At 41.5% G+C, this 25517-nt stretch overlaps 1 protein-coding gene across 2 annotated transcripts in view; it reads right to left on the minus strand.

The window, feature by feature from the left end:
- Positions 1 to 25439, minus strand: part of ALDH9A1 (aldehyde dehydrogenase 9 family member A1) — a 40567-nt gene extending 15128 nt beyond the window's left edge. For both annotated transcript variants that reach the window (XM_005539848.5, XM_065519031.2), the window contains exons 1-6: positions 25223 to 25439; positions 21811 to 21956; positions 6118 to 6247; positions 5245 to 5379; positions 3636 to 3832; positions 2594 to 2734 (exon numbers count right to left, since the gene is read on the minus strand). In XM_005539848.5, the coding sequence (XP_005539905.2) occupies positions 2594 to 2734; positions 3636 to 3832; positions 5245 to 5379; positions 6118 to 6247; positions 21811 to 21956; positions 25223 to 25403 (930 nt within the window). In that variant the 5' untranslated portion in view covers positions 25404 to 25439. The remainder of the gene's footprint in view (positions 1 to 2593; positions 2735 to 3635; positions 3833 to 5244; positions 5380 to 6117; positions 6248 to 21810; positions 21957 to 25222) is intronic.
- Between the last annotated feature and the right edge of the window lie 78 nt (positions 25440 to 25517).

Here is a 25517-nt window from a genome sequence, read left to right on the forward strand (position 1 = left end):
TCAACTGGTTACAAAACAACAAGATATTATTTATGAAATACTTGTACTGGTTTGAAGGTAGTCCTTCTAAATAATCATAAAATAATTTACAAAAAATAAAAAAACAGGCCAAGCATGGTGGCACATGCCTGCAATCCCAGCACTTTGGGAGGCCGACGCACGTGGATCACTCGAGCCCAGGAGTTCAAGATCAGCCTGGCCAACACAGTGAAACCCCGTCTCTACAAAAAACACAAAAATTAGCTGAATGTGGTGGCATGCTACATCAGAGACTGAGGTGGGAGGATTGCTTGACCTGGGGGGGCCGAGCTTGCAGTGAGCCAAGAAGGCACCACTGCACTCTGGCTTGGGCAATAGAGCAGGACTATCTCAAAAATTAATAATAAACAGATAAACAATAATGGAACCAGGGCTCCTTCAGAGAAATGGCTGATTCCAGAGTGCAGCCAGGGGAAGTATGAGATGAGTCTGGAACACTTTGCTATGCCAGAAAGTAATGAAGTATTCAAAGAATAATGAGGACATATCAAAAGGTCACAGAAAGGGATTCCTACTGGCCATTTGCAATTATTTTAGCATCAAAATAAATAATGAGGCTGGGTACAGTAGCTCATGCCTGTAATCCCAGCACTTTGGGAGGCCAAGGTGGGCAGATCACCTGAGGTCAGGAGTTCAAGACAAAACTGGCCAATATGGCGAAATCCCGTCTCTACTAAAAATACAAAAAAATCAGCTGGCTGAGGCCAGGCGTGGTGGCTCACGCCTGTAATCCCAGCACTTTGGGAGGCCGAGGCAGGCAGATCACGAGGTCAAGAGATCCAGACCATCCTGGCTAATACGGTAAAACCTCGTCTCTATAAAAAACACAAAACATTAACCTGGCGTGGTGGCGGGTGCCTGTAGTCTCAGCTACTCCGGAGGCTGAGGCAGGAGAATGGCATGAACCCAGGAGACAAAGCTTGCAGTGAGCCAAGATCACGCCACTGTACTCCAGCCTGGGTGACACAGCGAGACTCTGTCTCCAAAAAAAAAAAAATTAACCGGCTGTGGTGGCACACACCTGTAGCCCCAGCTATTTGGGAGGCTGAAACAGGAGAATCACTTGAACCCAGGCGGCAGAGGCTGTGGTGAGCCGAGATTGCACCACTGCACTCCAGCCTGGGTGACAGAGTGAGACTCCGTCTCAATAAAAAAATAAAATAAATGCCGGGTACAGTGGCTTACACTTGTAATTTCCCAGCACTTTAGGAGGCCAAAGCGGGTGGATCATGAGGTCAGGAGTTTGAGACCAGCCTGGCAAACACAATGAAACTCTGTCTCTATTAAAAATACAAAAATTAGCTGGGCGTGGTGGTGGGCGCCTATAATCCCAGCTACTCAGGAGGCCGAGGCAGGAGAATCACTTAAACCTGGGAGGCAGAGGTTGCAGTGAGCCGAGACCATGTCAGTGCACTACAGCCTGGGCAACAGAGCTAGACTCTGTCTCAAAAAACAAATAAATAAAAATAAAAATAATACATAAAAATGATAGTACTGGATTATAACCCATAGAATGAAATAAGAATCCATGGGTCCATACTGATATAAATAAATGAATGGAAAACAAACAGGGGTAAAGGGCAAGTTCTTTCTTACAGTAGAAGGTGAACAAATATAGAAGAAATGATGGAATTGGAAAATCACCATCTGCAACCACCATAATAAAAACTGTTTTCAGCAAGGATCGTCAGTGGTGACAGAAGTATTTACTGCATGAAACTTTGATGAGGAACAGGATAGCCTCAAAATACCTCCTACAAGTTCTTATTAACCACAAAGTAAAAAACAGTAACTTTACAGTGAAGACTTACCTTAAAGCAAGTGATCAAAGTTAAATCACCACTGAGTAGGATATGACATCATGTTTGTGGTATTTTTGCCAAAAATTCACAATATGAATCTAACAGGAATATCAGACAGACCCAAACTAAGGAACATTCTACAAAATGAATGGCCTGTTCTCTCAAAATGTCAGTGTCCTGAAAGACAAGAATAACTGAAGGACTGTTCTCAACTAAAGGAGATTAAAGACAACTAAAGGCAATGCATCATCCTTGACTGGATCGTGGACCAGAAAAAAAAAAAAAACAAAAAAAAATTTTTGTTCTATTTTGCTATGAGGACATTAGTCAAACAAGTGGCAAAATTTGAATAAGGGCTGTAGATTGAGTAAGGGCTATAGATTCAGTAACGCAGTACTATACCAATGTTAATTTTTTAATTTTACTAAGTGTACCATGCTTATGTAAAAGAATGCACTTGTTTTTAGGAACTTTATATTTAGAGGTTAGGGGCCTTATGTCTACAATTTACTCTCAAGGTTCAGAAAAACTTAATATGCCTATGTATGTACAGGCAGATAAGAAGATAAAGTAAATGTGTTAAAATGTTAATATTTGAGAAATCTGGTTCAAAGGTACATGGGAATTATTTGTACTATTTGTGCAAGTTTTCTGTAAGTCTGAAAGTATTGCAAAACAAAAAGCTTTAAAACATGCTGTTGGATGAGGGGGTGGAGATTCCTTTTACACCTCTTCCAGGGACAGGTACATACCTGGCCTTGTGTGAGAAAGTTGGCCATCAGCGCCCCCTTCACAGCATTGTTCATATCACAGTCTGAGAAGATGATGAGTGGAGATTTGCCTCCAAGTTCCAAGGTAACAGATTTGATTCCTTTAGCTGACATCTCCATGATCTTACAGAACAGGAACAAGGTATTCAGAACTTTAACACAAATTATATTGCATGCTAGGTCAACTAGACCCTGAACCTATAAAATCAGCTTAAACTGTGTGTGACCTGCAGCCTTATTCTTGTTAATATCCTTTGCCTTTTGTCTATTAAAATTTCTATTCCAGAAAACTGAAGAGAATCCAGAGTTGCACTGACATTGGAAGAGGGAGCTCATTTAAAAAATATTGTCCCAGCCTGGGCAACATAGCAAGACCCTATCTCTACAGAAAAATAAGAAACTTAGCCAGGCGCAGTGGCACATGACTGTAGTCTCAGCTTCTTAGGAGGCTGAAGCAGGAGGACTGCCTGAGCCCAGGAGTTCAAGGCTGTAGTGAGCTGTGATTACACCACTATAATCCACCCTGGGCAATAGGGTGAGACCCTGTCTCAAAACAATAAAAATAAAAAATACTGTCAATTCACAGGACTGTCATAGCCAGAAATTATTCTGTGTTATTGTTACTGTGTTTAAGGCTGACAGAGTTCAGAACACAAATTCATGTCAAAATAATGAATCTGAAATAGCCTGAGTAAAAATCCTTCCTTCTATACAAGAAATTAAGTCACCAAACAATACAAGTGGCAGCCCAGGCCCCTGTCCACTCAGACACATCCTCTCCTTAGGCTGGAGCTGTTAATTTCCACCCCAACCTAGCCTAACACAAGTCACCCCATGTGTACTCCCTTTCTCCCTTCATACTTTTATAGGAAACTTCACACCTCTGCCTAATAAAATCTCCTTCCCATTCCCAATTCAGGCTAGGTAAAATCAAAAGAGAAGCCTCCAAAATATACTCTGGGTAGGACCAACTTTGCCATATCCAAATGCCATGTGTGTTGACCAATACTGGTTTCATCCTCACCTTCATGCCAGTGGGCACACTTCCAGTGAAGGAGACTTTGGCCACATCGTGATGCTGACACAGAAACTGGCCTGTGGCAGCCCCTCCCTGCACCACATTGAAGAGCCCAGGAGGCACACCAGCCTCAGTGTAGATTTCAGCCAGTAGCAATGCAGAAACAGGTGTAAAGGGAGAAGGTTTAAAGACCATGGCATTACCTGCATAAACCCAAGACACAAACATAAAAAGACTTTCTAAGACCAGTGATCCCCTGAAAACAGGACTAGAGGACAATTCAAGAACGATTCCAATTGTTTTCTCTTCCCCAACCAAATCCTAGACCAAAAATGTTATTAATAACCATATTAGTTTGTTTTCATGCTGTTGATAAAGACATACCTGAAACTGGGAACAGAAAGAGGCTGAATTGGACTTAACAGTTCCACATGGCTGGGGAGGCCTCAGAATCATGGTGGGAGGTGAAAGTCACTTCTTACATTGGTGGCAGGAGAAAAATGAAGCAGCAGCAAAAGCGGAAACCCCTGATAAACCCATCAGATCTCGTGAGACTTATTCACTATCACGAGAATAGCATGGGAAAGACCAGCCCCCGTGATTCAATTACCTCCCCCTGGGTCCCTCCCACAACACATGGGAATTCTGGGAGATACAATTCAAGTTGAGATTTGGATAGGGACATAGCCAAACCATATCAATAAGTAAACAAATCTTGCTCTTTTCATCTTGGTTTCTCTCATTAAACAGATCTCAAACCCTACAGTTGCCCAGTCTCATATTTGCGTTTCTAGGCCTTTTCATATATATTATCTCATTTAACACTTTCAACAGCAGTATGAAGTAGGTATCAGTAGCCCCATTCTATAAAAGTTGACATTGAAGACCAGAAAGGTTCACTTGATGAAAGTCCCCAAAGCTAATGACTTAATGCTGGGCCTATTTTTCCTCTTTCACAACTGTCTCTCAAAGAGAAACAGGCTAAAACAAGAACATGCAATGGCAACAGGACAAAAGCTGCATTTCAGTATAACGTCCTAATAGTAATGCTTTTTAACATTATAGTTTTTTTCTAAGATATAATTAGTCTTCTTTCCTCAAAGATTCGTCTCCTTAAATACTGTAAGAAAACTATTTTATGTTAATCAACCAGAGCTCCTCTTTGATAAGGAGCTTATCAAAGCCTTGCTTATTATTTCTCTTAAGACCCAAATGAAGAAAGGAGTTTATCTTCTGCTTTGCAAACGAAGTCAAACTCCTAAGTGCTAACTCCTACATTAAAATTCTTGTCCAGAAAGGAAGAGAATTTATAAGTAGCACAAATCTAGTTCAATTTAATAAGAAAAAGTTAAGTTTCTTCCTTTTCATATACAAAATTAAATAAATAAAACCTGGGAATATCTAGACATGATTGTGTACCACCTAAACTATAAGCTCCTTGAGGGGCAAGACAGGGCAGGAGCCAGCCATGTCCTCTGAGGCTTTGAATATCCCAGAGCAGGCCCCTTCCGATTTAAAGTGTGTGTTTACAGAGAGGTGAAGGGTAGAGAATGGGGAGAGAACGAATGAGAGAATGAACAAATGGCTCTCAAATGGAGGGATAATTCGTTCTTACCACAGGCTAACGCTGGAGCTGACTTCCAAGAGGCGATCTGAAAGGGGTAGTTCCATGCTCCTATTCCCACACATACCCCAAGTGGTTCTCTTCTGGTATAACCAAAGGATCCGCCTGGGAGCTGGATATGCTCACCTACGGGGAAAACAGGAGTAAAACAGGATGCAGGTCTGTGTTCCCTAAGATTTCACCAACATCTGTACCAGTCTGACTTGTATTCTAGTCAACACAGCCTCCCCACTGCTCCCAACACACCAGGCTCAACCTGTCTCCATTCTTCTATTTGTTCCAGTCATTCTTCCACTGGCTCCACATATTCTCTCCACATAGAGAATCCTGCCTATCCTTCAAACACATGTTCATCCAATTTGATTTAAGAACGCTCTAAGAATTTACTGAGCCTTTATTAGATAGTTTAGATGAAACAAAATGGAAATGAGAGGAACACTCAACAGCAGGGGAAGCATGTGAGCTCCCTGCAACCTTCCTAGGCCCTACCAACCATCCAATATCAGTTGTCGAAAACTTTATACACTGTCAAAAAAAGTTTGCTAAATAGATAAAACTGGTAAATATGACAAACTGATTCTTGTGAAAACTGGTTTTTCAGCAATTTGGTCTAAAGCTCAGGTATCATGCTAGGTGCTTTACATGCACTATCTCATTTAATCCTTAACCCAAGAAGGTAGGAATTATTATCTACAGTTTAGATTAGGAAACATAAAAGTAATTCCCAGGCCACCCAAGTAGAAAGTGACAAACCCAAGACTTTCACCCAGTTCTGTCTTAATTCCAAAATCTTTGCCCTTCACCACTAGGCCCTGCTCTTCTGCCTCACTATCAGCTGGTCACAGACACCAGGTGAGGACTTACCAGCCATGGATGCAGCCAAGCCCGCATAATACTCCAGGCACTGCCAGGAAGTGTCAATGTCCAAGCGGGCCTCAAAGATGGACTTGCCATTGTTGATGCATTCCACAGTGGCAATTTCATCCTCTCGTTCCTTTGGGTAAAGCAGGAGACTAGATTTAAGACATATTCCAATATGTCTTGATGTAATTAATGCTTAAATAGAATACATTGCTCAATTTTTAAAACTAAAAACAGTTTTCACTTTAAATGAAAAGAAATGGCAGTGTTACATTTAGAAGAGAGATAAAAGCTTATAGCTGAACAGCAGCAGCCCTGTTCTTCCCTTGTGAATTAACTGACAAACATTTAAGACCACAACTTTATTTCAAGATCAGTCAGTAAAACAAGGGCAAGACCAGGCAGGAATGAACCCATGCCCTCTGAGGCTCTGAAAGTCGCAGGGCAGGCCCATTCTGATTTGAAGTGTATATTTATTGAAGAGGTGAGGGGTAGAAAATGGAGAGAAAATGGATGGCTCATAAGTGGAGGAATAATTCATTTTGGAAAATGAACATAATACATATATGTACATAAATATCTACATATGTTTGCTCATATATGGTAAGAGAAAACAGTTCTTAGGGAAATTATACAAAATATTCTAACACACAATTGCATTTAAGAGGTTGTAATATATATCACTTTAATTCACCCAAAGAATTGCGGCATATTCTCTTCTAATACTTTCTAATACTTAGCATTCAATCAACAGTATTTTCAAATACTGTTTCTAGTTCTGGGCTCCACAACTTACTAAGGATAAAGATATTCAACAGATGGTCCAGGGATGAGCTTAAAGGTTTAGGAAATTAGACCTAAAAAAGAACGCTAAATAATGCCTTTCTTTGGTCTAAAGATGATAAAAGAATTGAATATGTAAGAAATAGGCAGTTGCTATTATGGGTCCAATTTAAAATAAATAATAAGGTGAATATCAGAACATACATAAAAGATGAATCAAGCAACTGACAAGAAGGAACATTCTCTTTATAAAACTGATAAGCAGTAAGGCTGGCCAGAAGCAAAATGGAGTGCAACAGAAACTAACTCAACCATCTAACCACAGTACAAAGCTCAGAAAAGATGAAAGTAGGAATATGAAAACCAATATGAAATACAAGACAGGACAGTTGGATAGTGAGATTTGGACATGCTGTATTTCTATAAAGACCAGAGGTATAAAGTGCTTTGACTCATTCATTCTACATTCATTACTAGGGAAAAGAGTATCAGTCCTGTCTATCCCTTTAAGAGCTTACTTCTAAAATGGCAAGTTTGTACATTTTAAATAAATATTGGAATTATTGAATAGACATGTTCCTTCAGAAAGGATAACGTGTTTATAATCAAACCTGGTCTAAATTAAACTCTCTTTTAAACCAACAATTTACCTTCTCCCTTCCTGATTCTATACTCAACAAAACAATCTTTTGACAATTAACTTGTTCCCCAGTATGCTGACACTAGAAAGAGGTTACCCTAGGAGGACAACACACATCAGTTCTTACACCAAGCATAAATTATTCCCCACTCTTAAGTTTCTTGAGTACAATTAACACGAAAGCTTTCCAAAGGTATAATCAACCATAAGTAGCTTAAATTTTGTTTCTTGAATTCAAGAGGAAACTAGGCCCTAGAGAGGCTAGTGCATTAATTGGTTGAATAAAGTGATGAATCAGTACAAAACATTTCAAATACAGGGAAGAGATATTACACGGGCAATAGTGAAACACAGTTCTGCTTACACTTCAGTGTAAGAGTGAACAAAAAGGAAGTAATCTGTGATTCTATGGCTGCTAAGTCCTGGAACATTTACTAAGAGAATAGAAACTTACTCTTGAGATTTTTTTCTCTTTTAAAATAATGGATAGGAAAGCAGTTTTGGTGACTCTTTTGGGGTTTCAACTCTCAGAGAAAATTCAGTTTACTAGATGGCCTTGGGAAATTTTTTCTGTGTTATTCTATTATTCTCCATCCTTACAAAAAAAAAAAAAGTTATCTACTAAGGAGCAGTAGGAGATCTTCTGATATAATATTAAGGATCATCAAAGATGTCTCTGACAAAAATTTCTGCCAGCTACTATTGCAAGAACCACCGTAAGATAAAATTGTTCACCGTAACAACATACTGCTACAAGTATTTCTTAGGGAATACATGTGTTGTTCCCAACCCTGTTCCTCTTCTATATCACCTTGCTTTACAATATGAACTTGACCAGGTGTCCACTGGGATAGAAGCCAAGGGTAGGTCCCTCACTTCTCCCTTTCACTTCGAACCCCTCAGCAGGCCTTAATGTCTAGCTTTAAAGCCCAACAGACTAGCTCTTATATTTACTAGTTATATGACCTAAGACCAGCTATTTAACCTTTCTGAGCATTTTCTCATTTCTCAAATAGGTAAAATAGCTATATACATCCTAAGATGTTTTTGATAATACAATTATGTACAAAAATCACCTTGCTCAGAAGGAAAAAACTGGAGGAAAGGAGAGATAAATTATAGTACAGTCCGCTAAATGCTAAACATGTAAGCACAAGACGCAAGAAAAACAAAGGAACAGCACCAAACTCAGCGTCACAGCACTGCAAAAGCACGAGGTGTGAGAGTATACACATGGTAAAGGAAGAAGGACCAGTAGTGCAAGAGAGCTGGGTCTTACAGTGTGTGAAGAGAAAAGACAACGCTGAAGAAACAGGGCCTGAGGGCCATGTTAAGGAGGGGGACCATGTCCAGTTTTACCCAGGGATGTACCATGATCAAATGTGCATCTGTAGGAGGAACACTCTGGTGGCGCTGTACAAGACAAACCAACCTGGGCCTGGACTTGAGGCAAGCAGATAACCTACACACACACTTTCTTCTCTATTTAGATAGTTTTGTCATCATTTTAAGTAACATTCTCCTTCTCCTTTTAATCCAAATGATAGCTACTTCACAAGGGGTCTCCAACTGAAAAATGACTGGGACTCACAGACAAGATCTGTACAATCTGGTAAAAGTACCAAAGGATCCAAAGTAAAAATGAGAAGATATGGAAAAAAATGTTCATTTCCACTAGGAATTAATGAGCGTCCAGCCAAAATGGAGTAACAGGGACCAGATTCACTCTCCCACTTTAAACAACTAAAAACATCACATAAAATACATGAACCATTTTCAGACATCAGACATTAGGCAACTCAAGGCAGTGGTCCCTGGAGGAGGGAACCAATGAGATGAGCCCTACAATTGCTGCAGCCTTCTGCCTAGAGAAAGTTTTCAGGCCACAGAGCAGGGAGGAGGAAGCTAAGTGGTACCCAGCAGACACAGGAGTTGAGAAGATAGGTTGGGAGTTTAGGGAACATTGAGTGGCTACAGTTCTTCAAGGCTGAGTATGGAAGGGAAAAGAGCTGCACAGACAGAGAACTCCAGAAATCTGCAGATTCCCCTTTAAGTACCAGTGTGAGAAAACTACCCAAGACTGGGAAAGGGACTACCCAAGAAGAAAAGGTTAAAAAAAAAAAAAAAAAAAAAGCCCCAGAACTCACACAGGGCCAGGTATAGTTCATGTTCTGACCAGCCACAGTGAGAAAACCTCCTTAACACCCAGATTACAGGGGTAAGCAGTCAGAAGGGTATTGAATAACAAGGCAAAACTTGCTGATCTAAAAGCCAGCCTTCCAAGGATCAAACTGATTCCAAGTAACTTCACTGTGCCCCGGAACAAAGCTCAAGAATATTTTTTAAAGTACAAGACTATCCAGCACCCAGCAATATAATATGCACTAGTGATTCACTAGAAATCATATGTCTAGTGATCAAAAACTACCAGGCGTGCAAAAAGCAGAAAACCGCAACATTTAACCAGGAAGCGAAACTAACCAATAAAAACACATTCAGAAATAACACAACAGAACTAGTAGACAAGAACATTAAGTTATGATAGCTATACTCTGTATGTTCAAGAAGGCACAGAAAAACATAAGCATGTTAAGGAGAGCCATAGAACACATATATAAAAGACTTAAATCAATCTAGAGATGAAAAATACACTGGATGAGATGAACAGCAGATAAAACACTATACAAGACCAATGAACTTGAGTCACAACAATAGAAATTACCTGAAAACAAAACATGCACACACAGGGGGTGGGAGGGAAGGCTCAGAAGGAGAAAAAAACCCATAAACACACCCAAAAACTGGAAAATGAACTGAGCATCAGTGACGTGGGATAGCTTCAGGCCGCACAATATATTTGTAATTGGAGGCCCTGAAGGAGAAGAGATGGAAGAGGGGGCAGGAAAAAAAAAAATCTAAAGAAATGATGGCCAAATTTTTTTTCCAAATGAAACAAATTTACAGATCCAAGAAGGTCAATAAACCTCAAGGAAAATACATAAAAAAATTGCACCAAAAGACATCATAATCAATTGCTTAAAACCAGTGATAAGGAGAAGAATTTTAAAACAGCCAGGGGTAGGTGGAGTACATTACAAAGATACAAAAATGAAAACGACGTAAATTTCTCTTCTGAAACAATACAAATTAGAAGACAGTGGAGCAACATCTTTAAAGTACTGAAAGAAAAAAACTATATACCTACAATTCATTCAAAAATTAATGCAAAAAAAAAAAGACTTTTTTAGACATACAGAACCTGAAAGAGTACCAACAGACCTGCACTATAAGAAATGCTAGGCTGGCGGAGCGCAGTGGCTCACACCTACAATCCCAGCACTTTGGGAAGCCGAGGTGGGCGGATCACTGGTGGTCAGCAGCTCGAGACCAGCCTGGGCAACATGGTGAAACCCCATCTCTACTAAAAATACAAAAATTAGCCGGGCATGGTGGCACGCATCTGTAATCCCAGCTACTCGGGAGGCTGAGGCAGGAGAATCACTTGAACCGGGAGAGGAGGTTGCAACGAGCCGAGATCATGCCACTGCACTCCAGCCTGGGTGACAGAGTGAGACTCCGTCTCAAAAGAAAAAAAAAAGAGAGAGAGAAAGAAAGAAATTCTAGGCTGGGCACAGTGGCGCACACCTTTAGTCCCAGCATTTTGAGAAACTGAGGCAGGAAGATGACTTGTGCCCAGGAGATCAAGACCATCCTGGGCAACATGAATAAACCCACTCTCTACAAAAAATATAAAAATTAGCCAAGTGTGGTGACATGTGTCCGTAGTCCCAGCTCCTCAGGACGCTGAGGTGGGAGGATCGTTTGAGCCCAGACAGTCAAGGCTACAGTGAGCTATGATTCCACTGTGCTTCAGCTGATGAGACAGAGCGAGACCTTGTCTCAAAAAACAAAACAAAACAGAAAAGAAATGCTGAAGAAATTCCTTCTAGCAGAAGAAAAAATGATAGCAGACAGATATCTGGGTCTACACAAAGGACTGATGAGCATCAGAAATGGTAACTATGTGGACAAATGTAAAATATTTTACCTTATTCTTAAAATATTTTAAAAAATAATTGTTTACAGCAATAATTTTAAAAAAATTCCAGCCTGGGAAACATGGCGTAATCCTATCTCTACAAAAAATAGAAACAAAAATTTGCCAGGTATGGTGGTGCGCACCTACAGGAGGCTGAGGCAAGAGGATCCCCTGAGTCCAGGAAGTTGAGGCTGCAGTGAGCCATGATTGTGCCACTGCACTCCAGCCTGGGTGACAGAGTGAGACCCTGTCAAAAAAGAAAAGAGCAAAGAACTGCAGATCTTGATTAACTAGAAAAATCGCTTAAAAGAAAACTGAGGGCTAATATGATTGTAGGTGTGGTCAGAGTGGGATCTATTCAGTTATGGAACAAATTGGGGTGAAGGCAGGTCCAGAGCATGATCATCAGACAAGAGCTTTAAAGAAAGGTATGTTTTTGATTAATAAAACACCACACAGGTATCAAAGGAAATGCAAAGGGGAGGGTAAAGTAAAAAGAAATGAAAATTAGTATCAGACAACAGATTTCAGAGCAAAAAATATTATTAGATATTACCCAAGATCAATAAAAGTCATTTCTTAACAATAAAGGAGCCAATTCTTTTTTTTTTTTTTTTTTTGAGACGGAGTCTCACTCTGTCCCCCTTGCTGGAGTGCAGTGGCCGGATCTCAGCTCACTGCAAGCTCCGCCTCCCGGGTTCAGGCCATTCTCCTGCCTCAGCCTCCCGAGTAGCTGGGACTACAGGCGCCCGCCACCTCGCCCGGCTAGTTTTTTTGTATTTTTTAGTAGAGACGGGGTTTCACTGTGTTAGCCAGGATGGTCTCAATCTCCTGACCTCGTGATCCACCCGTCTCAGCCTCCCAAAGTGCTGGGATTACAGGCTTGAGCCACCGCGCCCGGCCAGGAGCCAATTCTTAACAGTCCTACAATACTGCTCATTCACAGGAAAAAAAAAAAATGGACAAATGAAAATAATAAATTATCTGCTTTGAGTTATCTTTGGTTTATTGAATTAAAAATAAATTTTTAATAATGGGGAAATACTTCACTGGGAGAAAATTCTAAATGAGTATTTTGATATTTCTTCATGGTCAGGGCTTTCCGAGCAAAGGACACTGACAGGTTGATTGAATAGCAAAGGCCTTGAAAGGCAGAGACAGTATCTCCCTAAAGACAGAAAAATCTGGAGAATTTTGGAATTTACTTCCTGTTCCTGGAAACATCTGCTTATACTCCAGGATAATAAACTTAGCGATACCCTCCCTCTCAACCCTAGAGATTTGCTTAATAAGTAATCTCAATCTCTCTCACTCTCTCCCCAAAGAAGAGGACGGGCAGATGCGCCAGTAGCCTCTATTTAAATGAATCTCAGAAGTTTAGTTCTTCTCCTTTGGTGCAACTTCCTGCATGCACAGGGATCTCACCTGGTTCTCATCCCATTCCCTCTCCCACCATGGTAACTGGCTTTGAAAACAAAACTAGGTTGGGCGCGGTGGCTCATGTCTGTAATTTCAGCACTTTGGAAGGCCAAGGTGGGAGGATCACCTAAGGTCAGGAGTTCGAGATGTGCCTGGCCAACATGGGGAAACCCTGTCTCTACTAAAAATACAAAAAATAGCCGGGTATGGTAGCATGTGCCTATAATCCCGGCTATTTAGGAGTCTGAGGCAAGAGAATTGCTTGAACCCAGGAGGCAGAGGTTGCAGTAAGCCAAGATTGTGCCATTGCACTCCAGTCTGGGTGACAGAGTAAGACTCCATCAAAAAAAAAAAAGAGAGAGAAAGAAAGAAGAAAAAAGAAACTAGTGCTAAGGTATTGCTATGGCTGCTGCATTTCGCTGTAATAAACTATCCTTTTCTGTGATCCAAAAAGCCTCATGTCTCTTGCCAGAATATATATATGTATATACTATACATATATTATACATAATTGTATAATTTACAAATATAATATAGATTATACATATTATATAAATTATATATAATTATGTGTATAACGTAGCTTATATGTGTATAATTATGTATACATGCATTATATGTGTTTTATATGTATATGTATGTAATATATACACATATATACACACACTCTTGAAAGTAGGGGAACTCTCAGACCCTTCAGTTTCTGACTTAACATACTTATGATGAAAACTCACCACAGACCTACCACTCAGATATCCATGATTCTTATTTTGATGCATTTTCTTCTGAGTTTTCTTTCCATAATGAGCATCTGGTACTTCTGATCTTTAAGACTATAAAAAGTTTAACTATCGGGGTCCAGAACCAAGATGGCCGAATACGAACAGCTCCAAACTGCAGCTCCCAGCAGGATCGATGCAGAAGACGGGTGATTTCTGCATTTCCAACTGAGGTATCGGGTTCATCTCATTGGGACTGGTTGGACAGTGGGTGCAGCCCACGGAGGGTAGCCAAAGCAGGGCAGGGCATCGCCTCATCCAGGAAGCACAAGGGGTCCGGGAATTCCCTCTCCTAGCCAAGGGAAGCTGTGACAGATGGTACCTGGAAAATCAGAACACTCTTGCCCTAATACTGCGCTTTTCCAACAGTCTTAGCAAACAGCACACCAGGAGATTATATCAGACACCTGGCTTGGTGGGTCCCATGCCCACGGAGCCTTGCTCATTGCTAGCACAGCAGTCCAAGATGGAACTGCGAGGTGGCGGTGAAGCTGGGGGAGGGGTGTCTGCCATTGCTGAGGCTTGACTAGTTAAAACAAAGCATGCGGGAAACTGGAACTGGGTGGAGCCCACTGCAGCTCAAGGAGGCCTGCCTGCCCCTGCAGACTGCACCTCTGGGGGCAGGGCATACCTGAACAAAAGGCAGCATAAACTTCTGCAGACTTAAAAGTCCCTGTCTGACAGCTTCGAAGAGAGTAGTGGTTCTCCCAGCATGGAGTCTGAGACTGAGAATGGACAGACTGCCTCCTCAAGTGGGTCCCTGGCCCCCAAGTAGCCAAACTGGGAGACACCTCCCAGTAGGGGCCAACTGACACCTTGTATAGGCGGGTGCCCTTCTGGGACAAAGTTTCCAGAGGAAGGATCAGGAAGTAACATTTGTTGTTCTGCAATATTTGCTGTTCTGCAGCCTCCACTGGTGATACCCAGTCAAACAGGATCTGGAGTGGACCTCCAGCAAACTCCAAACAGACCTGCAGCTGAGGGTCCCGACTATTAGAAGGAAAACAAACAAACAGAAAGGAATAGCATCAACATCAACAAAAAGGACATCCACACCAAAACCCGATCTGTAGGTCACCATCATCAAAAACCAAAGGTAGGTAAAACCACAAAGATGGGGAGAAACAAGAACAGAAAAGCTGAAAATTCTAAAAATCCGAGTGCCTCTTCTCCAAAGGATTGCAGCTCCTCGCCAGCAACAGAACAAAGCTGGACGGAGAATGACTTGACAAGTGACAGAAGTAGGCTTCAGAAGATTAGTAATAAATTTCTCTGAGCTAAAGGAGGATGTTCAAACCCATTGCAAAGAAGCTAAAAACCTTGAAAAAAGATTAGACAAATGGCTCACTAGAATCAACAGTGTAGAGAAGACCTTAAATGACCTGATGGAGCTCAAAATCATGGCATGAGAACTATGTGATGCATGCACAAGTTTCAGTAGCCGATTCGACCAACTGGAAGAAAGGGTATCAGTGACTGAAGAGCAAATGAATGAAATGAAGCAAGAAGAGAAGTTTAGAGAAAAAAAGAGTAAAAAGAAACGAACAAAGCCTCCAAGAAATACGGGACTATGTGAAAAGACCAAATCTGCGTTTGATTGGTGTACCTGAAAGTCATGGGGAGAACGGAACCAAGTCAGAAAACACTCTTCAGGATATTATCCAGGAGAACTTCCCCAATCTAGCACGGCAGGCCAACATTCTAATTCAGGAAATACAGAGAACACCAAAAAGATACTCCTTGAGAAGAGCAACCCCAAGACACATAATTTTCAGATTCACCAAGGTTGAAATGAAGGAAAAAATGTTAAGGGCAGCCAGAGAGAAAGGGTGGGCTACCCACAAAGGGAAACCCATCAGACTAACAGCGGATCTCTCAGCAGAAACTCTACGAGCCAGAAGAGAGTGGGGGCCAATATTCAACATTCTTAAAAAAAAGAATTTTCACCCACAATTTCATATCCAGTCAAACTAAGCTTCTTAACTGAAGGATAAATAAAATTGTTTACAGACAAGCAAATGCTGAGAGATTTTTTTGCCACCAGGCCTACCTTACAAGAGCTTCTGAAGTAAGCACTAAACATGGAAAGGAACAACCGGTTAACAGTCACTGCAAAAACATGCCAAATGGTAAAGACCATCAATGCTAGGAAGAAACTGCATCAACTAACGAGCAAAATAACCAGCTAACATCATAATGACAGGATCACATTCACACATAACAATATTAATCTTAAATGTAAATGGGCTAAATGCCCCACACAGACTGGCAAACTGGATAGAGTCAAGACCTATCAGTGTGCTATATTCAGGAGACCCATCTCATGTGCAGAGACACACATAGCCTCAAAATAAAGGGATGGAGGAAGAACTACCAAGCAAATGGAAAACAACAACAACAAAAAAATCAGGGGTTGCAATCCTAGTCTCTGATAAAACATACTTTAAACCAACAAAGATCAAAACAAAGAAGGCCATTACATAATGGTAAAGGGATCAATGCAACAAGAAGAGCTAACTATCCTAAATGTATATGCACCCAATACAGGAGCACCCAGATTCATAAAGCAAGTCCTTAGAAACCTACAAAGAGACCTAGACTCCCACACAATAATAATGGGAGAACTTTAACACCCCACTGTCAACATTAGATCAACGAGACTGAATGTTAACAAGGATATTCAGGACTTGAACTCAGCTCTGCACCAAGCGGACCTAATAGACATCTATAGAACTCTCCACCCCGAATCAACAGAATAGACATTCTTCTCAGCACTACATTGCACTTATTCCAAAACTGACCACATAGTTGGAAGTAAAGCACTCTTCAGCAAATATAAAAGAACAGAAATTGTAACGAACTGTCTCTCGGACCGCAGTGCAATCAAATTAGAACTCAGGATTAAGAAACTCACTCAAAACCACACAACGACATGGAAACTGAACAACCTGCTCCTGAATGACTACTGGATAAATAACGAAATGAAGGCAGAAATAAAGATGTTCTTTGAAACCAACGAAAACAAAGTCACAACATACCAGAAACTCTGGGACACATTGAAAGCAGTGTGTAAAAGGAAACTTATAGCACTAAATGCCCACAAGAGAAAGCAGGAAAGATCTAAAATCAACACCCTAACATCACAATTAAAAGAACTAGAGAAGCAAGAACAAACACATTCAAAAGCTAGCAGAAGGCAAGAAATAACTAAGATCAGAGCAGAACTGAAGGAGATAGAGACACAAAAAAAAACCCTTCAAAAAAATCAATGAATCCAGGAGCTGGTTTTTTGAAAAGATCAACAAAATTGATAGACTACCAGCAAGACTAAAAAAGAAGAAAAGAGAGAAGAATCAAATAGACGCAATAAAAAATGATAAAGGGGTATCACCACCAATCTCACAGAAATACAAACTACCATCAGAGAATACTATAAACACCTCTATGCAAATAAACTAGAAAATCTAGAAGAAATGGATACATTCCTGGACACATACACCCTCCCAAGACTAAACCAGGAAGAAGTTGAATCCCTGAATAGACCAGTAACAGATTCTAAAATTGAAGCAATAATTAATAGCCTACCAACCAAAAAAGTCCAGGACCAGATAGATTCACAGCCAAATTCTACTAGAGGTACAGAGATGAGCTGGTACTATTCCTTCTGAAACTATTCCAATCATTAGAAAAAGAGGGAATCCTCCCTAACTCATTTTATGAGGCCAACATCATCCTGATACCAAAGCCTGGCAGAGACATACCAAAAAAAAAAGAGATTTTTAGACCAATATCCCTGATGAACATCAATGCAAAAATCCTCAATAAAATACTGGCAAACCGAATCCAGCAGCACATCAGAAAGCTTATCCACTACGATCAAGTTTGCTTCATCTCTGGGATGCAAGACTGGTTCAACATACACAAATCAATAAACATAATCTATCATATAAACAGAACCAAAGACAAAAACCACATGATTATCTCAATAGATGCAAAAAGGCCTTCGACAAAATTCAACAGTGCTTCATGATAAAAACTCTCAATAAACTAGGTATTGATGGAACGTATCTCAAAATAATAAGAGCTATTTATGACAAACCCACAGCCAATATCATACTGAATAGGCAAAAACTGGAAGCATTCCCTTTGAAAACTGGCACAAGACAGGGATGCCCTCTCTCACCACTCCTATTCAACATAGTGTTGGAAGTTCTGGCCAGGGCAATCAGGCAGGAGAAAAAACTAATGGGTATTCAATTAAGAGGAAGTCAAATTGTCCCTGTTTGCAGATTACATGATCGCATATTGAGAAAACCCCATTGTCTCAGCCCAAAATCTCCTTAAGCTGATAAGCAACTTCAGCAGAGTCTCAGTATACAAAATCAATGTGCAAAAATCACAAGCATTCCTATACACCAATAACAGACAGAGAGCCAAATCATGAGTGAACTCTCATTCACAATTGCTACAAAGAGAATAAAGCACCTAGGAATCCAACTTACAAGGGATGTGAAGGACCTCTTCAAGGAGAAGTACACACTACTGCTCAACGAAATAAAAGAGGACACAAACAAATGGAAGAACATTCCATGCTCATGGATAGGAAGAATCAATATCATGAAAATGGCCATACTGCCCAAGGTAATTTATAGATTCAATGCCATCCCCATCAAGCTACCAATGATTTTCTTCACAGAATTGGAAAAAACTACTTTAAAGTTCATATGGAACCATAAAAGAGCCTGCATTGCCAAGACAATCCTAAGCAAAAAGAACAAAGCTGGAGGCATCACACTACCTGACTTCAAACTATACTAAAAAGCTACACTAACCAAAACAGCATGGTACTGGTACCAAAACAGAGATACAGACCAATGGAACAGAACAGAGGCCTCAGAAATAATACCACACATCTACAACCATCTGATCTTTGACAAACCTGACAAAAACAAGAAATGGGGAAAGGATTCCCTATTTAATAAATGGTGCTGGGAAAACTGGCTAGCCATATGTAGAAGGCTGAAACTGGATCCCTTCCTTATACCTTATACAAAAATTAATTCAAGATGGATTAAAGACTTAAATGTTAGACCTAAAACCATAAAAACTCTAGAAGAAAACCTAGGCAATACCATTCAGGACATAGGCATGGGCAAGGACTTCACGACAAAAACACCAAAAGCAATGGCAACAAAAGCCAAAATAGAGAAATGGGATCTAATTGAACTAAAGAACTTCTGCACAGCAAAGGAAACTACCATCAGAGTGAACAGGCAACCTACAGAATGGGAGAAAATTTTTGCAATCTACCCATCTGACAAAGGGTTAATATCCAGAACCTACAAAGAACTTAAACAAATTTACAAGAAAAAATCAAACAACCCCATCGAAAAGTGGGCAAAGGATACGAACAGACACTTCTCAAAAGAAGACATTTATGCAGCCAACAGACACATGAAAAAATACTCATCATCACTTGCCATCAGAGAAATGCAAATCAAAACCACAATGAGATACCATCTCACACCAGTGAAAATGGCAATCATTAAAAAGTCAGGAAACAACAGGTGCTGGAGAGGATGTGGAGAAATAGGAACACTTTTATACTGTTGGTGGGATTGTAAACTAGTTCAACCATTGTGGAAAACAGTGTGGCGATTCTTTAAAGATCTAGAACTACAAATACCATTTGACCCAGCGATCCCATTACTGGGTATATACCCAAAGGATTATAAATCACGCTACTATAAAGACACATGCACACGTATGTTTACTGTGGCACTATTCACAATAGCAAAGACTTGGAACCAACCCAAATGTCCATCAGTGACAGACTAGATTAACAAAATGTGGCACATATACACCATGGAATACTATGCAGTCATAAAAATGGATGAGTTCATGTCCTTTGTAGGGACACTGATGAAGCTGGAAACCATCATTCTGAGCAAACTATCACAAGGACAGAAAACCAAACACTGTATGTTCTCACCCATAAGTGGGAATTGAAAAGTGAGAACACACGGACACAGGGTGTGGAACATCACACACTGGGGCCTGTTGTGGAGTTTGGGGATGGGGGAGGGATAGCATTAGGAAAAATACCTAATAAAAATGATGAGTTAAGGGTGCAGCACACAAACATGGCACATGTATACATATGTAACAAACCTGCATGTTGCACACATGTCCTTTAGAACTTAAATAAAAAAACCACAGGCACACATATGTTTATTGCGGCACTATTCACAATAGCAAAGACTTGGAACCAACCTAAATGTCCATCAATGATAGACTGGATTAAGCAAATGTGGCACATACACAGCATGGAATACTATGCAGCCATAAAGAAGGATGAGTTCATGTCCTTTGCAGGGACATGGATGAAGCTGGAAACTATCATTCTGAGCAAACTATCACAAGGACAAAAAACCAAACACTGCCTGTTCTCATTCATAGGTGGGAATTGAACAATGAGATCACTTGGACACAGGGTGGGGAACATCACATGCTGGGGCCTGTCGGGGTGTGGTGGGCTGGAGGAGGGATAGCATTAGGAGAAATACCTAATGTAAATGATGAGTTGATGGGTGCAGCAAACCAACATGGTACCTGTATACCTATTTATCAAACCTGCACGTTGTATACATGTACCCTAGAACTTAAAGTATTAAAAAAAAAAAAAAAAAAAAAGAGGCAGGATTATCACTTGTTCCTTGCAGCTCTGGACTCCCAGGAAGAAGAGGCCTGGTCAGATTCTGGGTGACAAAAGAAACCTTTTGTTTCCACTGGGTTTCAAATAGAGGACCTTCCATGTGTTAGGCCAGCGTAGTAACTACTACACCACAGAAACCCTTTGCATTGCAGGCTTTTTATATTTTGAGATGAGCATTTAATACTTGTTTTTACAATTATTTTTTAGTTGACAAAAATTGTATATATTTATGATGAAAAAAGAAAAAAGTTTAACTTTCTTTTTTCAAAGGGAACATCTACAAATCTTCCCAATTAAAGTAACAATACTTAAAACCCTATCTGAAAACAAATCTGAAAAAGAAAGGTAGACTTGAGAGTCATCAAAACAAAGAATAAAAAAGAAACAAGTAAACAACATGGTTTAAAAAGAAAAGGAAAGCTGGGCACCGTGGCTCACCCCTGTAATCCCAGAACTTTGTGAGGCCAACATGGGTGGATCACTTGAGGTCAGGAGTTCAAGACCAGCCTGGCCAACATGGTGAACTCCATCTCTACTAAAAATACAAAAATTAGCCAGGCGTGGTGGCACATACCTGTAGTCCCAGCTACTTGGGAGGCTGAGGCAGGAGAACTGCTTGAGCCCGGGAGGCGAAGGTTGCAGTGAGCTGAGATCACTCCACTGCACTCCAGCCTGGGCAACAGAGCAAGACTCCGTCTCAAAAAATAATAAGAAAAAAGAAAAAAAAAAAGGAAGATGAGCTATAAAGAGTGCATTACAATTCAACACAAAGCTTTACAAACATGAAAACCTGCCAAAGGAGATGTCCAAGAGCCAAGATCCAGATGGGAAGCATTGAACAAAAACTTGTTTTATATACTAAGGTGAGCATGTGGAAATGTTTTTCCATTTTATAAAAACGTTATGGGCTGGGCGTGGTGGCTCAAGCCTGTAATCCCAGCACTTTGGGAGGCCAAGACGGGCGGATCACGAGGTCAGGAGATCGAGACCATCCTGGCTAACACGGTGAAACCCCGTCTCTACTAAAAAAATACAAAAAACTAGCTGGGCGGGGTGGCGGGCGCCTGTAGTCCCAGCTACTCGGGAGGCTGAGGCAGGAGAATGGCGTGAACCCGGGAGGCGGAGCTTGCAGTGAGCCGAGATCCCGCCACTGCACTCCAGCCTGGGCGACAGAGCGAGACTCCGTCTCAAAAACAAAAAAACAAAAAAACAAAAAAAACACGTTATGGCCTAATGTTGCATCAAAGTCGAACTGCAAACAGCACAAAGAACCCTCAGAGCAATGGCTGAGTTTTCTGGAAGGGAATAAATTGAAACATACCCTTATTATCCTGGCAGCCTCCAAAAGGATTCGGCAACGCTCCATGCCAGATTTTTTACTCCATATTTTAAAAGCAGCTTTTGCATTTTGAACAGCCAAATTTACTTCCTTTTCTCCTGAACATGTGAAAGTCGCTATCACTCGGCCTATAAAGAAGGGAAACATCAGTTTTATCGCGAATTGTTGCCACATATTTAAATAAAATATTATCTATAGGCCGGGCGCGGTGGCTCAAGCCTGTAATCCCAGCACTTTGGGAGGCCGAGACGGGCGGATCACGAGGTCAGGAGATCGAGACCATCCTGGCTAACACGGTGACACCCCGTCTCTACTAAAAAATACAAAAAACTAGCCGGGCTAGGTGGTGGGCGCCTGTAGTCCCAGCTACTCGAGAGGCTGAGGCAGGAGAATGGCGTAAACCTGGGAGGCGGAGCTTGCAGTGAGCTGAGATCCGACCACTGCACTCCAGCCTGGGCAGCAGAGCGAGACTCCGTCTCAAAAAAAAAAAAAAAAAAAAAAAAATTATCTATCAATATTCTCTTAGTAGTATTCCCTTCTTGTTTTTTGTTTGAGATGAAGTCTTGCTCTGTCGCCCAGGCTGGAGTGCAGTGGCGCGCAGTCTCGATTCACTGCAATCTCCGCCTCCTTAATTCAAGCGATGCCCCTGCCTCAGCCTCCTGAATAGCTGGGACTACCAGTGCACAGTACACGCCACTACGCCCGGCTAATTTTTTGTATGTTTTAGTAGAGATCGGGTTTCACCATGTTGACCAGGATGGTCTCGATTTCCTGACTTCATGATCCGCCCGCCTTGGCCTCCCAAAGTGCCGGAATTACAGGCGTGAGCTACCGTCCCTTCTTGTTTTTAAGTATGGTTTGATTTAGTGACCATCTCTATACTAGCAGGGGGTTTTTTGTTTTCTTTGTTTGTTTTTAAGACAGAGACTCGCTCTTGTCGCCCAGGCTGGAGTGCAATGGCGCCATCTTGGCTCACTGCAACTTTCCCCTCCCGGGTTCCAGCAATTCTCCTGCCTCAGCCTTCCCAGTAGCTGGGATTACATGGGATTACTGGCACGTACCACCACATTCAGCTAATTTCTGTATTTTTAGTAGAGACGGGGTTTCATCATGTTGGTCAGGCTGGTCTTGTACTCCTGACCTCAAGTGATTCACCTACCTCTGCCTCCCAAAGTGCTGGGATTACAGGTGTAAGCCACCACACCCAGTCTAGCAGTTCTTAATTATATTTTGCGGTCACTGACATGTTTTAGGAGTCTGATAAAAGTTGCAGACTTCTCTCCAGAAAAATGTACTTAAACGTATAACAGAATTACAGGAATGTCATGTCCCCTGCCCTAAACTCATCATGGATTTAGGGTTAAGAACCCCTGCTCTCCACTATTCTACAGTTGAGTTTACTAACATTAACTTCTATTAAGTTTTGCAACACTCCTAAACATTATCTCAGAACCTCAGAGGTCTCGTAAAATGAAAGTCAAAAGTAATTGGTCTACTGGATTATAAACTCTGACTGTAAATCCCTCGTCTATATTCTATGTAGGTTATATCATACTACTGATACTTGATAAATATAGTTAATAAGCAGTAATATCAGGATAAGGCATTTCCTAAAGAACATATTTTTTCTCAAAAAATCCAGTATTTCCTTCTCTTATTCCACCTTTATTCTCTCTCCCTATTCTGATGCAAATTACGAAACACAATCAGTTTTTCTAGACCCATGTCCCAAGGACTGTACTGCCTCTACCAACAAGCATTCTTGAAGCTTGTCAACTCAGCAAATCCTCTTCACAAGAACTCCTGGGACTCTCTCCAGGGAGACTTCACGAATCTGCAATTTCTGTTACAAACTTGGACAGCCAGCTGGTAAAGGCAGTGGCTGAGGGTCACACACACTATAGGCAATTAAAACAACAAAGAGCAATTTTTCTTTCTTCTGTATCAAGATGAGGTCGGGGTAGAGAAGCTGTTTCCTCCTACATAAAGAAGAGATGCGGTAACACCTTCTGGGTCTGCCAAGTCACTGCTCTGTGGTTTAGTGTGGATGGTCAAATACTAAATTCTCCAGTCCCCTGCAAATCAGTTTCATTACTCTGGCTACATTTGACACAAAATATTTACATTTTTCTCCCCACATATATTCCCTAAAACCCAGCAAAATAAACACAACACAAAACCAAAACAAAAAGCCTCTTCTTCCTTATCTCTGTTACCTTCAGAGTTCGCAGAGTAAATCCAGTGCCTAGCACAGTGCTTAGCACACATTATCCACTGGATGAAAAAGTTTTATTTCAGCAAGATGAATAAATTGTGGAGAGTTCATGTAGACCATGGTGACTATGGTTACCAATACTGCATCGTATACTTGAAATTTGCTAAAAGAATAGACCTTAAATATTTCACTATCCAAAAAAAGCTGTAACTATGTAGAAGCAATGGGTAATTAGATTGACTGTGGTAATCATTTTGTAAGGTACACATACATTACATCATGTTTTACACTTAAGTATCTACAATTTTTATTTGTTAATTATACTTCCATAAAGCTGGGGAAGAAAGTACTGAATAAAGGTGGGGTTTTTTCCTTTCCCAATTCTGATTAATGTGCAGAAATATTTTAATATTAGCATGTGGTGACAAAGTCCTCATTCGTAGTCATTAGAAACGATCTGTGAGCGCTCCTTCATTCCCAGCACAAATAATTATCTTCCCCACAACCCCGCCCCGTTCTTTTAGAATTCCTCTCCTATGCACACATTTGAAGATAATAATACATCAGTCCTAGTGTTAAAAGGGGAACAGCTGGCTGGGCACGGTGGCTCACGCCTGCAATCCCAGCACTTTGGGAGGCCGAAGCGGGAGGATCACCTACGCTCAGGAGTTGGAGACCAGCTGAAACCCCGTCTCTACTAAAAATACAAAAATTAGTCGGACGTGGTTGGGAGCCTCTAATCCCAGCTACCAGGGAGGCTGAGGCGGGAGAAGCACTTGAGTCCGGAAGGTCGAGGGCGCAGTGAGCTGAGCTCGTGCCTCTGCACTTCAGCCTGGGCAACAGAGTGAAACTCTGTCTCAAAAAAAAAAAAAAAAAAAAAAAAAGGAAGTTAACAGACGTACGACTTCCCACACCTGGACTTTGCGAACTCTGTTCTGGCCCCGGTAAAACTCCTCACGATCCTCCCATCAGCTTTTCCTTTTCCTCCCTTCCCATCCCTGCCCAGAGGCACTCGCGTTGCCCCAGAATCGCTAGCTGCCTACACACACAACCTTAGACTCTCCACTGTCACTGTCTGTGCTCAAGTCAACCCTGCAGAACACAGGAAACGGGGGCTGGCCGGGAAATCCGCGCACCCGGCCCCGCGGCGCCCCAGCCTCCCGGGCTCGGTGCAGTTACCGGTTGCCGGCTCGAAAGCTTTCTCGGTGCCGGAGGCGTCAGCCGGCTCCACGCGGGCCCCGCCGCGGTAATTGAGCGGCTGCGACACGACGAAGGTGCCAGTGCTCATGGCGGCGACAGGAGAGGGCTGAAGACTGCGAACAAGCGGAGAGAGCGCGGCCCGGCCTGCTCGGAGAAACATGAGGGGCGGGCGCGGCTCCGGGGCAGAGACTGAGAGGCCGCGGGAGGGGCGGGGCCACGGGGATCGGTTCTAGATTTTTGAGGCAGTCACTCGATTCCTCCGCGGTCCAGGTTA

The sequence above is a fragment of the Macaca fascicularis genome, chromosome 1 (genome assembly GCF_037993035.2).
Source record: "Macaca fascicularis isolate 582-1 chromosome 1, T2T-MFA8v1.1".
NCBI lineage: Eukaryota > Metazoa > Chordata > Mammalia > Primates > Cercopithecidae > Macaca > Macaca fascicularis.